Below are 17,383 nucleotides of genomic sequence, written 5' to 3' on the forward strand. Positions count from 1 at the left end.
TATTTCATTTTACGGGAAAAGTGTTTTAAGCATTTTACTTTGACAGACTTGGTGAGCATACTGACTGACACGTACACAAAGATGTACAAAAAACAAACCGGCCTGCTATAACACTTTCTTTTAATATCTATATCCCATTTCTAGACTACGTTTTATCTTAAAATAAAATCGTTGCAAAACTACTGCAGTACGCCTGTGTTTAAAACCACATCGCATACCTCACAAAACCATAATAACAGCACAAGGAAAAGAAGGCGGTGTTTACTCTGATTCGTTCAAACCATCCTGCCTGTGAGACAATAAAGGATGACCACACTCACAACCAACGCAGGAGCAGCCCTCCTGCTAAATAATTTAAATGGCGTAGCTGTCATCCTATCTTTAAAGATACTTCCGCCCTGCAAAGAGAGGACGGCCCAAAACTAGGTACATACAAAAGTTCTGAAGTAAGTAGAGGCAGGTTCAGTGGGGTTGAATGACAGCTCTGACACCAAACCGGATTTCAGGGCGTCGAGTAGGACCACGAATGGTTAGAGAAAGGGGTGTGTGGGCGAAAGGAGGCTGCTGTTGAGGGGATGCTGAGTTCCGGTGCGGGAGTTGGATATAGCACATCTGTGGAAGAGTTAGAACCGCTATCAAAGGAAGCAAAAAGGGGTGGCTTTCTTGAGGGATAGACTCCTCATGGAGGAGGGACAGTAGTACTTTAAGCAAGCATCTGCTATTAGCATGAACCGGGAGGGGAGCTGTTGAGAATGGACGGGTGAAAGTTGTCTTGCAGCGGCTGGTTTGAATTCTCGGGACACTTGCGGATTGTTGGATAACCTAGAAAAAGGGAAGGAGACAGATAGCGAGAATGGACCAAGTGGAAATCCTGAGGAAATTTAATAATCATGTTCAGGCTATGAAAATTAGGGATCATAACGGAGAAGATAACTTTTCCAGCGACTTTACGGTAAGTGATGAATTTACAAGTTGAGACACGACATTATCGATGTTTTCTGTGGACTGTTGTGTAGAATCCGTTATGTTCAGGTGGGAACAAGCCGGGGCTGCAAGGGTCTTCCTTCCCACCCTTCCCTTTGAGGATTTGCGGCCTAAAATGCCCCCTCCCCTTCCCAGCTCCCACACCTTTTCCTTCCTCTTTATGTCTCAGTCCCGGGATGCATTGAGCGGTTATTGTTAAGTGATGCTGTGTGCAATGAAGTGTATGATAATAGATGATTATGTTGTAGATTCCTCTGTGGAGGAGCTTGAAAGTTGCAAGTTCAAATGTTGTTGATTTTATTTTTATAGTAAAATGTGCTGAGTGCCAACCTACTTTAGAGTAATTTAACAACTAGCAAGTTATCTTGTTCAATAACAATGTTACATGATCACTAATGAATTCCTGCAGTTTTGCGGCCGATCCATATTATAGCAACACAGGAATGCTGAATGTCAGAGATCTCCTTTTGCAGCTGTTTATTTTTTCTGCAGTTGACAGCATTTGATAACGTGATGTGTAGAATTGAGTGGAGGAGACATCACCGGGGCTTGGCTAAATGCTGGGAGGTTGCGGATGTTGCGCAAGGAGTCAGGGGCGTTAAATTCCCTAATCTGATCTGTCCGTGGAAGAGGAAGTGGGTTGTTTGATTGGGCAGTAGAAGTAGTTTGGGAACGTTGTTGCTTTGCTGGGAAGCTAAAAAGATTCTTTTAACACCTCGAGCTGTCTATTGTGTTGCGTGTGTTTGATGTCTGAAAATGTTAAGGCAGAACAAAAAGCTCATCTGCAGATAGTTTGAAACGGGTGTTCGTAGGTTTGATGGAAATGTTTTCACTACAGGAGTGTAGTAATGCAGTTAGGCGTTACGTTAACATTTATAACCATGTATTTCAATTTGCATTAAAAATGTATAATTTATTGGAGAGAATAAAAAAGAGAAATACTTGCATAAGTTTAATAATTAGTGATGAGTAATTTTTGTAGATTTAGTTCAGTTACGTTTGTGTTTTTAAACCATAAAATCCATTCAGATGTCTGACTTTATTAATAAACGTACTTAAACTTTCCTTTTTCTATATTAACAGTAAAAATCACAGAGCACCAACTAATTAGTTAAGAGAGAACGTTTATAACATATCTGTAGTTAAGAGAACTGTGGGCAAATAACGGTTGCTTGGAGGATGGGTAGGGGAGAAGACCATTTCGGTATGTCAGCAGTCAATATGTATAGAACTCGAGTAGGATTTCTGCATCGTGTAATTGGATCAGTTAACGATCAGTATAATTTATAATATTTATATATTATCGTAAAGCATATTTTAATTTCTAGGCTTTTATTCATTGCGACCCATTTTAGATGTGAAATAAAACTTTCTTGATAACTCGTGAATCATTTTATGATTCCAGGAAACGTTTATACTGCAGCAGTACATGTGGTGGTGGGGGACACACGTTTCTGAAAATTTAAGGTATTTAAGTGTTGCACTGTGAAGAGTCCGGTGAATTTTGTTAATACCACTCACTTTAAGTACAGTAAGATGTGCCTAGTGGTGGTCCTCCACATAGTTTGTCCTATGTAGCTGAAATAGTTTGGAGACAGACTGCTTGAGAAACTGAACTGACTGTTGCAAATCCATGGAATGGAGATTTATTTCGTCATATGTCCAGGCTGTATTACTTGTGTATTTAGGCTGCATTTCAAGATTCATGTTTGTTTTATGTGCACAAGATAAACAGAAGTAAGTAGAATCTGTGGAACACTTTTGGGCTTATTAACAACCAAGTTTATTGGTGTAGCCAGTTTGGCTGCTGAGTGTCGAAGTCCCCAGATGTCCCTTTCTTGTTGGTATTCAGTGAGTCTTCGTGAGTTCTGTTTAGTTCTGTTTAAACAGCGTTATTCTATACACACACACATCACTGTATAGGCTTATTGGCTATGCCTAGGTAACTTATATACAAACTACTGCGATCATACATGCTCACTCATTGGCTACTTCTGCAAAATGGCAGTAGGGATTGCACTTGTCTGGAATTTATATGTGCATGCACAGCCTCACATGCTTCTTAAAGACATAGAGCACACGTTACACTCTGATCTACATCCTCCCTCTTTGAGAAATAGATTATGCAATTTGTCATGAGATTATTTAGCATGCATAAGTCAAAGATAATCTAAAGACGTACATTATGCAGTACAAGTACATATGCAATCAAGTCCATGTTGCTGTGCATTTCATATTAAGCTTAGAAACTCGTCCATATCGTGTGACTTAAAACTGGGAATCAGATTTGGCAACTGGGATAGTCTCTGCAAAATGGTTGACCTGTGGAATGTTTGAATTACTTTACGGAACAGAATCAGACTTTTGACTACATTCTGGTCTGGAAAAAATGTCTGACTCATTCTATGATTTAGAGTTTCCATCACAGATGCAATGTTGTGATTGTAATGACGGATTGTGGTACAGGAAGAAGATGTTTGCGATTCCTCCTATACTCCACTCCTTCAGAGCTTACCAAATAGGATTGTGGCTCGGCACAAATGCCTGTAATCTGTCCTATTCAATCAAAACCTCTTGTTGTCTGAATTCGTACTATTTCTCCTTCCCTCAACAAACAAAGTAATGTGCTCGAGCTGTCCTAACTAGATTTCCAGATATTACACTTCATCAATTGAGCCTTGATGGCTGTATTGTTTTTAGAGTTGGGCTGCAACAAACTTGATGAAATAGGTAGTGTAGTTCTAATTTGTCTGGAAATCTGTCTTTCAGCAGTTGAGCCAAGAATATCATCACAAGGTATGATTCTGAGATTAAGTAAACTCAGGAATACATCAGTATTGTCACACTTTGACTTTTCAGGTAATTGCTTTGCACTCTGTAGTGCTTGTTCAGCTAGACCGTTGGATTGACATTATTCGGGACTACTAGTGACATGTACAAAATCCCATTCTCTTGCAAATTTCTGAAACAACTGGCTAGTAAATTGAGTACCATTGTCAGCATAAAGTTTGTGTGGACTACCATGAACTGAGAAATTACATTTTAATTTGGTGATAGCTGTTGAGGTAAAGTTTGGTAGCCGATCAGTCTCAAACCAGTTCGAGTAAGAGTCTACCAAAACCAAGTAGTGTTGATTTTTCCACTGAAAGATATCAGTTGCTCTAGTAGATCAAGGTAGTTCAGGTATTGGATTTAGCTGAAGCGATTCCCTTTGCAAATGCACTCGGGCACTCTTTCATACTGAACAAGAAGAAAGAACTCTATCAATTTTTGATAATGAAGGCCAAAATACTAATTCTCTTGCCCTTCTCTTAGTGAATAATAACACTGGGTGACCACGATGCAAAATCTGAATATATTCTTGCTGTAAGGAAGCGGGGACAACAAATCTGAAGTTGTAAATCTTTATTCATACTTTACAGATAGAACCTCGGTTCAGTCCTCTGAACTGAAACGGCCATTTCCCAGCTCGTGCAAGCCAAAAACTCTTAGCTGAGAACCTACCCACAATGCCCCTCTCCTAGTTACTCCAGATCTCATTTGCCACGCTCCTGGTTAGATGTGTTTAGCCATCTCTCTCAAGCTAAGTAGTAATTTGTTGTTTTTATGACAGTTTTTCTTCTGAATTTCAAAAATGTTAGTCAACTTAGTCATTTTTCACTGTCACCTATAACCTAGGCCTATTTCCTACCCTTTTTTTTGGTAATTTAAAATTTTACCTTTTTTGACTGCCCCTCTCTCCTGTGTTTGATAGGCTTCCTTTAATTTTTCTGCAAGATAGTATTCCATGTTAGACAAAGTTAAATTGGGTTTTAAACAGTGTGACAAGTGTGGACGTAAGATGCCTAACTCAGATACACATGTCTGTTGTGTCTACTATTTGGGCGTGGATCATTTGAAAGCTGATTGTGACATTTGTGCTAGTTTTTCTAATCAGATACTAGCAGAACGTAAGAATACATTTATTTTGAAAGGTTTACTCAAGATACCTTTCTCGGAGGCTCTATCTGGGTCTGAGGTCTCACCCCCTCCTAAGACCAAAACATGTAAGGAAAAACGGAGTCAGTCAGTCCCTGCATCTCTGTCAGTTAGGGAACTGAGTCTGTCCCATGCTTCACTGGCGCCCTCTGCACAGACCTCTTTGGTACCAGGATCTGTGTCCTCTTCCCTCGGTGTCAACCATGGTATTCACTCCTATCTCTGTTCCAAACACAGCACCACTGACCAGTGCATCTTTGGCTCCTACATCAGCTCCAATGGCTGTTCATGCCTCGGCTCCATCCCGGTCCCCAGTGCTGACAGCCTCCTCAGCTCCAGGGGCTCTGACTGTACATACCTTGGCACCCTCCCTGTCCACGGTGCCGACAGCTTCTTCGGCTCCATGGGCCTCGATGACTGCACATGTCTTGGCACCATCCTTTGCCATGGTGCCGACAGTTTCTTTGGCTCCATAACCCGATTTCATGCCAAGGACTAGATATTCTACTTATGATCCTTTCTTGGGGCAGAGGTTTAGTCCCTTTCTAGAAAGACCTGATTCCCCTTCTGCAGCCTCTTTTAGATCCACTAGGAGTATTCCTGACCTAGACCTAATGCGGGTTGTAGGCCAGCCTCTGGTAGCTAGGGGCTTGCCCATTCCAGCTAGACCTCCTGTCTCCCCTGGCTCGGAATCTTCTATTTCATCTTCCCCTGCTTATCCCCCCCCCCCCAGCTCCCGCTTCGGTACATAATGTCTCAGCTCCGACAGCAGTGCCTTCCCTGTCTGCACTCATCACCCTTGCAGCATCGGCTACGATGGAGCCGATGCTTTCTCTGAGCGGTGCTTGGACTGTCCGTACCTTGGTACCTAATCTTGCACCTATTTTCTCGTTGGCACCGTCTATGTCCACGGTTCCAACAGTTCCCAGTTCTCTCGTCACCCCTCAACTGGAATTAGTCTCGGGTGCTCCTTCTGCAGAGGTGATGGATAATACCCTTCACTCCGAAGGCTCACAACCAGACTCTAGGACAACAGTATCAGAACCCCCTGTGAAGACAACCCCTTCTCCGGAAACCTCTTCAGAAGATGCCACTGGAGAGGCACCCCGGAAGAAACGGTACAAGAGGAAGCACCTTGACCCCCTCCCCCCCCCAGAGGAATCTATCACAGAAGATACTGATTGTGATGAAGGGGAAGGGTCCCCTCGTTCTCTCCCAGATGACGTTTCATTCGGAGACATTCTCAAAATCCTCAAACAGCGGGGGGAATTGGAAGTCCTCTAACCCTTCTTCTGAAGAATCGGTGTTTTGGCAGGCCTTCCGTACCCAGCCATCTACTTCCTGGGTGACCCCACCAGCAGATGATCTAGTTAAATGAATTGTGCAGCGTTCCTGAAAGGCCCTGGACAATGTAGAACCTGCCCCCCGGAGGCCAGACAAAATTTTATCTACACTTGAATACCAGCCCCACTGGTCCAAGCAGCTGACCGTTGACTCTATGGTCGGGGTGGCGGCCACCAAGAGGGAAATGGCAGAAGATGGTTCCACTGTTCATCCTCCAGATAGGGAATCCCGGATCATGGACAGACTGGGGAAACTGACTTATGCTTCAGCGACCTTCGCTATTCGGTCGTTGAATTATCTGGCGCACTTTACTCACCTCCAAAGAGACTTAATTTCTGAAATGGCTTCCTCTTTCGTGGGGGCACTGCCTGATGAGGTGCGTAACACTGCTGCCTCACAGCTAGCTACCCTTGAATCCATCTCAAACTCCTCTGTGTGTTTGATATCTCACACCGCTGAGGGGGCAGCATGAGCGGCCGCATCTGGTGTTGTCATGAGACGTAATGCCTGGATGCGGTTGTGTGATTTCGCACACCCTTTTAAATCTTCCTTCGAACACGCCTGTTGACGAATCTGCACTTTTTGGTCCCAAGGTATGTGACACACTTGCATGTAGTAAGAAAGACGGAAAGACCTTGCTTGCTGTGGGCATACATTTTTCCAACCCCCAGCGACCCTACTCCAGGAACCAGTATGGGGGAAAGATATGGTTCAAGAAATCCCAATAATCCTTTCGTGACACTCGTGGTAAGCAATCCCCCTGTGACAGAGGGGGCTACTCCATATGAAAGACGTCCTTTTTGGGGTAGAGGGGGCCGGTGTAACCAGGGAGCCAGAAATTTTCTTCGGCAGACCCTACTAGTGCTCTTGAGCAGCTGCCCAATTGCTTTTCTCTGGAGGCAGTCGGGTTGTTTTCTGTCTGCGTCTACTAGCCTGGCATCTTATTACTACCGATGTTTGGGTGCAGAGAATAATATCCAGAGGCTACCAAATACCCTTCGACCTAACTCCCAGACCCGTCAAACGAATCCCTTATATACCACCCAATCAGAGGGGATTAGCAACCTTAGAAGTAGAAAAAAACGCTAAGAAAAAGGATCATCCAACCAGTCCCACTAGAACAGACAGGATCCGGGTTTTACTCGAGGTTCTTTTTAGTGCCAAAAAAGACAGGGGACTGGAGACCAATCCTGGATCTCGGCCTACTCAACAAATTTATCAAATCTCAAAAATTCTGGATGGTCACAGTACAGTCCATTCTTCCCTTCCTAGGGAGAGACAATTGGATGTGTTCTATAGACCTACAGGATGCGTACTACCATATAAAGATGGATCACTGCTCCCGGAGGTTTCTCCGCTTCTGGCTGGGAGCCAATCACTACCAGTTCAGGGCACCGCCATTCGGTCTCTCTACAGCCCCCTGAGTGTTCACCAAATGTATGGCAGTTGTGGTAGCTCATCTTCAACTACAAGAATTCCAGGTGTTTCCCTATCTAGACAGCTGGCTCCTTACTGCTCCGACCAGGAATCTCCTAGTTCGCAGCCTTTCTTACACTCAAGATCTTGCTCTCCGCTTAGGGATTACAGTCAACAAAGACAAATCTCAGATGTTTCCAACAAAGACAATGGAGTTTATTGGAGCGGTCTTCAACACAACATCCTGCCAAGCCCCCCCCCCCAGGCTTTTGAAAATAAGACACCAAATTCAAGTCCTTCTGCCTCACACGTTTGTACCAGCGCGTCTTGTACTGCAACTCTTGGGCTCCATGGCAGCTGCTATTACTTTGGTACCACTGGCGAGACTGCACATGAGAGTCCTGCAGTGGATCCTCTCCGCACAATGGTCGTTGTTAACCTACTCACTGAACCACATGATACGCCTTACGAGCCGTCATGAGGAGGAAATGCTATGATGGATGGAGCCACAAAAGAATCTTTGGTGTCGACCGTTCTGTCTTCCCCAACCCACGGCCACGGTGACCATGGATGCTTCCCTTTTGGGGTGGGGGCATTTCCAGGGAAAGACTGTCCAAGGCACCTGCACCTCCCCCCTTGAGGCCAACTTGCACATAAATGTCCTGGAACTGAGGGCAGTTCTCTTAGTGTTGCAAGCGTTCCATGCATCCCTGCCTTTGGGGACCATTGCAATTCAGTCAGACAACATGTCAGTTGTCTGGTATATCAACAAGCAAGGCAGAACCAGATGTTACCCCCTGTGTCGGGAAGCCATGAGGATTTGGCGCTGGGCAATTGCTTTCTTATAGTAATGCACATTCCTGGGAGCTCCAACCTTATTGCGGACAATCTGAGCAGGATGCCTCACGAATGGACCCTCAATCCTGTAATAACAGCTTAGATCTTCCAGCATTGGGGCAATCATTGCTCCCCCCCCGAATTACAAATGCAGGAGCTATTTTGCCTTGATTCCCCCTCAGGAGGAATTACTGAGGGACGCTCTAACACACGATTGGCCCCTGGGTCTTCTGTATGCCTTTTCCCCCATTTCCCCTCGTCCCAAAGTTTCTCCAGAAAGCTCAGAGGTTGAAAAGCAAAGTGATCCTCATTGCTCCCTACTGGCCATGTCACGTCTGGTTCCGTTTTCTATGACCTCATTTGATTCACAGCCCATTTTCTATGACCTCATCTGATTTACAGCCCGTGGATCCTGGATCATTCCCAGGACCTGTTATCCCATCCTCACGGATTGATCCACCCAAACCTGCGCAGTCTCAAGCTCACAGCCTGGTTCCTCCACTTCCAGTGATTGCCAGACTACCTGACATCCCATCTCCTGTTCGTGAAATTCTTCTGGCCTCACACAAACCTTCCACTAGAAAGGTTTATTCTAGTAAATGGACTAGGTTCTCTATTTGGGCCAAAGATCGGAACTTAGACCCTTTCTCTATGCCTATTCAAAGATTCTGCAATACCTGACTACTCTCCTGCATGCGGGAGCCTCAGCTTCAATGATCATTGTACATTTAGCAGCTATAGCTAATTTTCATAATGATCTGGAAAATTCTTCGATTATGTCACACTGCCTATGCAAGACTTTTTTGAAGGGAGTATTACATGTTAAACCTCCAGTCATGCCTCCCTTAGATCCCTGGGACTTGACTGTGGTGCTTCAATCTCTTACAGGCTCTCCCTTTATGCCTTTTGATTTATGTGACTTAAAATATTTGTCTTGGAAAACCATACTTCTAGTAGCACTCACCTCGGCGAGAAGAGTATCTGAGCTGCAGGCCTTGAGTGTCAAGAGTCCTTACTTGATCTTCCACACGGACAGGGTGTCCCTTTGTACTGACCCTTCCTTTTTGCCCAAGGTCATTTCTGTTTTTTCCATTAATCAATCTATTGTCCTGCCGGTTTTCTTCCCAAGGCATTCTAATAGAGGGGAGTACCTTTTGCACACCCTTGATGTGCACCAACAACTACATTGTTATTTGCACAGGACTAAATCTTTCAGGAAAACAGACAAATTGTTTGTGGCCTTTGCAGGACCCAGATTGGGTAAACCTGTTTCCAAAGTGACCTTATCCTCCTTGGCTTAGAAACACCATTACCTTTGTCTACCAACAGAATAAGCTACCCTTACCCTCCAGAATAAAAGCTCATTCTAAAAGACCTATGGCTACTTCTGTAGCTTTTCATTCCAGAGCCTCTATGGATGATGTATGTGCAGTAGCCACATGGGCAAAACCTCATAACTTCATATGTCATTACAAATTAGATTTGGCCTTCAGGGGGCGAGCATCTTTTGGTTCTATGGTGCTCAGGAATATCCTTCCTTAGGGCCACCCAGGACTCGAGTAGCTGGCGGCTCGGTCCTATCTGTAAAGTATGAATAAAGATTTACAACTTCAGATAAAGAAGTTAGTCTTACCATAACGTTCCATCTGAGTTGTAGATCTTTATTCATTCTTTACTTCCCGCCCTCCTTCCCCCTGCCTGGACTCTTGGTGGATCTCAGGTACTCCTGGTTAGGGTATCTGCTCAGACAGAGCCTCCTCATTTTTCTGTTACTACATCTTTACCTAGGGCAGGCAAACTCAATTTGGAGTATCTAGGAGAGGGGCATTGTGGGTAGGTTCTTAGCTGAGAGTTTTTGGCTTGCACGAGATGGGAAATGGCCGTTTTGGTTCCAAGGACGGAACCAAGGTCCTATCTGTAAAGAATGAATAAAGATCTGCAACTCGGATGGAACGGTATGGGAAGACATAACTTCTTTTTTAGGACCTTTGAAAATAATGGCATCTTTCATCAACAATCTCTGTAAGGAAAATATGATTGCACTTCAGGTGATACACTAGATTGCTTTGACGGCCATTTGACATTGATGTAGTGATGGATCAGTCATAGTGTGATCTCTCAACTCATCAAGACTGGTGGTGGAAAAAATTATGCACTGACATTAGTCAAAGTCAAAAGTTTCAGCATCAAGCTGTTCTGTTGTACTTCTAGGCGGTCTGAATAAGTTATTGAGCAATTTATCTTTAGTGTAGACCATTTTGAAATTGTACTTTTGCAATTTGAGCATTATTCTTTGTAATCTCGCTGGAGCAGAATGCATAGGCTTCTTTAGAATAGTAACTAGAGGCTGATCAGTTTCAAGATGAATAGCTTGACCATAAATATAATCGTGAAACTTGGAACATGCGAAAACTATCACCAAAAGCTCTTTCTCAATTTGAGCACAATGCATCTCGTTTTGTGTCCTAGAAGCATAGGCTACTGGTCTGCCCTCTTGAAGAATAACTGCACCAAGACCAAAGTTTGAAACAGCACAGGAAAGAACTGGTTTATTCACATCATAGTATCTTAACGTAGGTAGGGTGGCAATTTTTCTGCTTAAGGTCATAAAACGCATTCCGATGATGTTGTAACCATGACCATTTTTGCTTGCTAGCTCTCTCAAAGGTGCTGTCAACTCACTGAAATCAGGTATAAACTTGCCAAAGTAATTGCCCATGCCTAGAAAACCCTGTAAACCTTGCACATTATCTGGTGCTGATATCTCTAAAATAGCTGTTTGTTTGGTTGGGTCAGATCTTAAGCCTGTACTTGTAAACAAATGTCCAACATAGGTCACTTTTAGAAGTCTGAATTTCTACTTTCTTGAGGTTTCTGTCATGCTCAGCTTTGCCATTGCCTCCAACTAATAGATTGTCTACTATTATGGCACAAGGATAACCTGAAACAGTTTGTTCCATTTCACTCTGAAAGTTTTAACTTGCAGAATTTATTCCAAATGGCATCCTTGGGAATCTATATCTGCCAAAAGGAGTACTAAAAATAGTTAGAAATGAGGATTTATGATCAAGCATCACTTGCTAAAATGAACTCTTTGCATCCAAAACAGAAAAAAAAAACAGTGGCATTCAGTATTAGAGCTGCAACTTTCTCAACTCTGCACATTGGATGATATGGCCTTTTCAATGCTTTGTTCAAATCTCTAGGATCAATGCATATTCTGATTTCATCTGAGCCTTTCTTATGGACAACACCTATTCAGTTGGTTCTGTGACTGGACAAGTTGCACCTTACTGCACCATTTTATCCAGCTGAGCTATAACTTTATTTTGGATTGCTATTGGAACTCTGCTTGCTGGTCTGACTACTGGAATGACCTTGGGCTCTAATGTCATAGAATGCAAAACTGGAAGTTGGCCCAATTTGTCATCGAAAACATCAGCATACACTGAGAAAATGGCTTCGGAAAAACTTGAACATGGAACTGCACTCACATGATTAACTTTAGCAAAAGAAAGCAGATTCATTCTCAAACTGTTTTTGAGACCTAGTAAAGGTTGCACTGGTCATTGGACTATGTAGAGCAGTAAGTTTTAACAGTTCTCAGCCAAATAACATGAAAGTATTACTGAACCTTTGGTTTGAATTTCTTCACTTCCATACGCAACAAATCTTGCACTGCTGGTCACATTGAATAGTTCATTAGTTCTCACTTTTGCACGTGTCTGCTGATATAGCATTACACTTTGATCCAGTGTCTGCTTTGAACTCTGTGGATTTTCCATTGATCTGAACCATACAAAACATTTCGGTCCTTGTTAATAGGTTTACTGCATCATCTCTTTCTCAAAGTACTGATGCACCATCCACATAGAAAGCTGACTGTTTCATCTCTACTTGATCAACTTGCTTTTTTGTGCAGCCTTTCTTTACAATTTAGTGAGGCTTACTTGATTTGCAAAACGTTTGGAAATGGTTCAATTTTTTACACTTGTGGCATTGCTGATCATATGCTAAACACTTCCCTGTTTTAGACTCCTGATTTGCACCACAATTGTGACAGCTAACAATAAAGCTAGACTTGGGTTTTGCTAACTCAAATAACCATGCTTTGACTGGATTACACGAGATAGGTACACTTTGCACACACTGGACTCTTTGGAATACATGCAGAGTAATAAGCACACACTGTAAGCAATTTTACCCACTCTGAGATACTTTAATTATGCCCTTGATAAAATAGGAAGCTGTAGTTATGCCCTAACACAAGCAGTTGCTTTGCTTTATTTTTGCTTACTGTGCTGTTTTTCCTTTTTCTCATTATATTCTTTTTGCTCGTTTAAGCCCTTTTTTACGCCCAACATACTTTCTTTGTGCATGTTTTACTCTAAACATGTCCAGTTCTGCCTTAAACACACTCGTTCTGCCTTTACCATGCTTGTTTTGTAAAGTCAATTGTCTTGTCAAATACTTTTACCTTAAACATTTGCTTTAGTTAACAGACTTTTTTTGTACTTTCCGCATGCCTGATAATCCGGTTTGTGCCCTTGCAATGCCCTTTCTTGCTTCTGCATCGAGTAAGTAATTTGCATTATTTTTCATTACCTTTCATTCTTTCTGGTTGTGTTTTTGTACTGTTTTCTCTCGATTTTTAGCTTCGCTATCGTCTTTACATTTCTTGGCTCCAAATGTTCTTCTCTTTTCCATCCCAGTTCTGACACCATGTCGCTTTTGTATTGGTACACGAATAAATGGGTCTTTGTGGGTTTTGTTTAAACAGCTTTATTCTATACAAACACATCACTGTAGATGCTTATTGACTATGACTAGGTAACTTTTATATAGAAACTAACTACTGCGATCATACATGCTCACTCACTGGGTGCTTCTACAAAATGGCACTAGGGATTGATCATGTCTGGAATTTATACATGCACACACAGCCTTGCATGTTTCTTAGACATAGCACACACACACACACACACACACACACGTTACACTCTGATCTATACCAGATAAAGGGTTATAGAAGGAGAGAATGCTAAACTTATATCTGTTAAGTCCCTAACACTTTTTGAATTGCTGCCTATGCTCCTGTTTTGGAATACTTGTGAATACTGACTTTTGAAATTGAAGTGCAAGGATACATCCCATTGATAATGTTTTGTTAATTTTAATGTTGCATTGTTTGTATTCTTAGAATTTCTATAAATAATGGAAAAGGCACATTTAACTGTTTAAGCAGTTGCATGTAGTCTGACGTAAGGGTGCACTTCTGTCTGTGTAACTGGTTTACATGAGGGACAAATTGAGTGGGGCCCCATGGCAGCCCCCTTCCACCCTAACCTTCCCTCTATTTCCTGGTTACCTGGACTGAAATTTATTTTAAACTATCAGGAATATATGGTATTAATGTGGATTAAAAATATTTGTTTATTATCTTATATTTTGTTATAAGATATGTTAAGTCCGATGTAGACTATTGGACTCCTGGATAACCTCGGGTCCCAACATCTCCTATAGTTCCTTTCTCAGAGTCTACTTAACACACTGAGGTGCACTCCAAGGGTCTTGTTTGGTGGGCCGCTGAGGTGCTGTGTTTTACGTGGTGCTTCATCAGGTAGGCACACCTTGACGTACCAGTAAACATGCCCCTAAACTCTTTATAGTACTGCCCAGCTCTCTTTAATTGGGTAGGAAACAACTGCACACTCCCCCACCCTTCTCACCCTCAACACTTTTTTTACCTTCTGTTCTTCCCTTCATTTGACTCGTGCCTTACCCTCCCTCACATCTCATGCTCAACAATTGTACATACTTACAATTTGTTCATTGTATAGTATATTATTTTCCTGATAAAACGTTACACTGTATTACATTTATATCAGTGTTGAAGTACTTTTCTTATCTCTTTTTTTTTTTTTTTTTTTTTTCTTTTACTGGCTGAGGTTTAGAATCATTTCTACTTATGACTGTGTTCATTGATGCTGCGTACCATCCTGACTTGTACCTCTCTGCATGCTTGCTCTTACATTGCCTGTGTCACAGTGATACTGATTAAAGTTTTATTGAGTATTTGGTTGTATTTGTGCCATGCAGACCCTGAAAATGGTTTAAGTCTATTGGTTTTTTTTATCTTTGCTGACAAACGTTAAGTTAATATAAATTAAAAAAAAACTTTCTCTGTTAAGTACTCTACACACTCTAGACTCTCTGAGATCAAGCTGTAGGAATCAGACTCATTTTGAAACATGAAATCTTTTAAAATGTTCTTTCAGCACAGTTCTCTGTTCTTGTTTACCATGCTCAGTTTCCTCAGAAGCTAGAAGTACTGGATAAATGAGTCAATGATATTGAACTTAATGGTTGTGGGAAGACTGGGGCCCAAAAAGAGCATGTAAAAATATTTAACTTGTACATTCTCATCTCATACTATCCCTTTCTTCCTTCACGGGCTTCCAACCATTTCCTACTAGTGATGTGAATGGTTAGAAGTCATTACCCAGTTAATTCTCAAACCTAGTTACAGCATTCCAAAAAAAAAACACACACACGAAACTATTATACATCTTCTGAATGCTCAAGATTAATAACAAAAAATCTTAAGACTCTCCTTAGAAACATCACTGTTCATACATCTCCCCACTTATAACTGTGTATGAAAATTTTTTTTATTTGTTAAACAGGGTATGTGGACTAATCCATGCTTTTAATTTTTCACTTGCCCCCTATTTGATATGTGACTCTGAAACTGTGGTACCTCTGCAATACCTTTGCAGTGTGTCTCCTATACTCTACCTCCCCTACATCTAACTAGCCATTCTTACTTTCCTTTCTTGTTTCGTAACTCCTATACAACTAGAGCCTACCCACTTTAAATAAGCATCTGCCTAAGTATTAACTCATTTTGCTCTAAGCAACTTAAATAATATTGTAACTAGTCACATTTTCTTCTGCTAATTGTTTAAAACCTTGTTTGTAACAACTCACATACTTGTCTGTCAGTTGTTAATACTCTGTATAATTGAATTGCCTGAGGAGCTTTTTTCTCTCCAGCTTGTAAGATCCTATAGCTGATTGTTACTACTATGTTACTAAAATTTAATAAATTGTTTTCTAGTCCTGAGGAGCTTTTCTCCCCAGTTCTCTGCTGAAAATGAGCCAAAAGCTCAGCCAGACTACCCCGGTTAACAAATGTAAAATAAAAATAAATAAATACATTTGAGTAAAACTGTCTGTTACTGTTTTTCCACTTCCAGTTAAGGGAGTCATTTTCTGTCTACCTTTGCTTCCTACCACTCTGGGCATATACCTCACGTTTCACTTCACTGAGATTATTTTGCTGCTATCTGTTTCATGCTCTCTGAAAATGACTATTTCACAGTTATTTGTTGTAAATTTTGTATTTGTTAGCAACAAATTATAAGCCCTATATTAGCAAGAGAAGCAAAAGAAAACCGTACCTCTTTGTATGGTTTCAGATTAAGCTTGATCTTATTTTCTGTGACAGTAGATGTAGTGGTATACAAAGTCAGGTGGTTAATATGACCAGTTTTGGGTTGAAAACCTTGTTGAGCACTTGGCCACAACTGACTACTGTGGGACTTGAGCAGCTGACAGTGCAAACTGTCCGTGAGTTGTGAAGCTGAGGTTACTAATAATACTAGACTAGCCACTAGTGGAACGCAGGACAAAAAATGTTGCATGCTGCATTAACAAGTCTTGTAACTACTATGGGAGTAAGACTACCAGTAGACAGATGACTTGCGTTTTGCTGTAGTGGCTTTTAGCCAAATCTCTAAGTTATGTAAGAATGACCCTGTTATAGCCTAATGTGGGGACCCCTGAGGGAGCAGGGTCATATTGGGACAAATAGGTCCAGTTGGTCTAAGATTAGTCCTGGGTTACATATTTGTCTTCTCTGTAGAAAGCATAGCCAGCAAGTTAGCAAACAGAAGGCACTAAGAAACTATGCTTGTAAGCTTTAAGCTTAGGGTATTGTCCCTTTGTTTTTATATAATGTCAAGTGTTTAAAATTTCAGGCTTTTAGCCTGGTAATGGCAATCTCTGTTAAATTTTCCTTCCTTTTACTACCACCACCGCAAGTACAGCTGTGCTGCTTGTTTGGTTGTGGGCTCTTTTGATCTGGGAGAGTTTTGTCGGTTTATTCCATCCCCTCATTGTAGCAAACTTGTGTTTAGTGTGACTTTGCAACTGAGTACTGCCTTAAGTGTAGGGCCAAGATGTCATCAGGGGCTTGACAAAGTAATTTGTAGATCATAAACACAGTATTCTGGCCTCTGCCGTAGTGCATTCCTGAACTAGAATGAAAGCTGAGACCGTATCCTAACCCCTTTTGGGCTCGCCCTTCAGCATGTGAAGTACATTCCCTCTTGAGTCAGTGGCAGGATGTCTGGCACTGGAGAGTCTGACCAGTCCAGAGGTATGACATCAAAACACCTTAAAGCCTTCGTCATCTTACTCCCTTATCTGATGCCATAGTGAACATGTGGTCCAGCTTGGTGGAGATGAAATGCATCATAGGCAAATTGTTTTATGCCATCACATTAGGATAGGGCTACAGTTGTCCTTTCTGCCAAGTGGCTTTCATTGTGAGGCTAGTGGCACAAACAGGACAGAATTAATGTGATGTTTCCAAGTGTGGCTTATAGCCAGTGTACAGAAGTCGGCCCTGCTAGTGTTGTGTAGAATAAAAGGGCAACTGAAAAGTACTTGTCAGGTGCAAAACGCTACCTCTAGACAGCTCTTCATGTTCACATCTGCTGCATAGTGTAGTGCAGCTTGTCACCACCATGTCAGTAAA

General features: G+C 41.9%; 1 protein-coding gene across 1 annotated transcript in view; it reads left to right on the forward strand.

Annotated features, from left to right (window-relative positions):
- The first annotated feature begins 571 nt into the window (after positions 1-571).
- The window catches only part of PTPN12 (protein tyrosine phosphatase non-receptor type 12), a 3,019,581-nt gene continuing 3,002,769 nt past the window's right edge, over positions 572-17,383 (forward strand). Inside the window, exon 1 of the mRNA XM_044088562.1 lies at positions 572-952. Coding sequence (XP_043944497.1) covers positions 854-952 — 99 coding nt within the window. The 5' untranslated portion in view covers positions 572-853. The remainder of the gene's footprint in view (positions 953-17,383) is intronic.

This window comes from Protopterus annectens, chromosome 11.part0 (genome assembly GCF_019279795.1).
Source record: "Protopterus annectens isolate FY-2018-M chromosome 11.part0, PAN1.0, whole genome shotgun sequence".
In the NCBI taxonomy this organism is placed as follows: Eukaryota; Metazoa; Chordata; order Ceratodontiformes; family Protopteridae; genus Protopterus; species Protopterus annectens.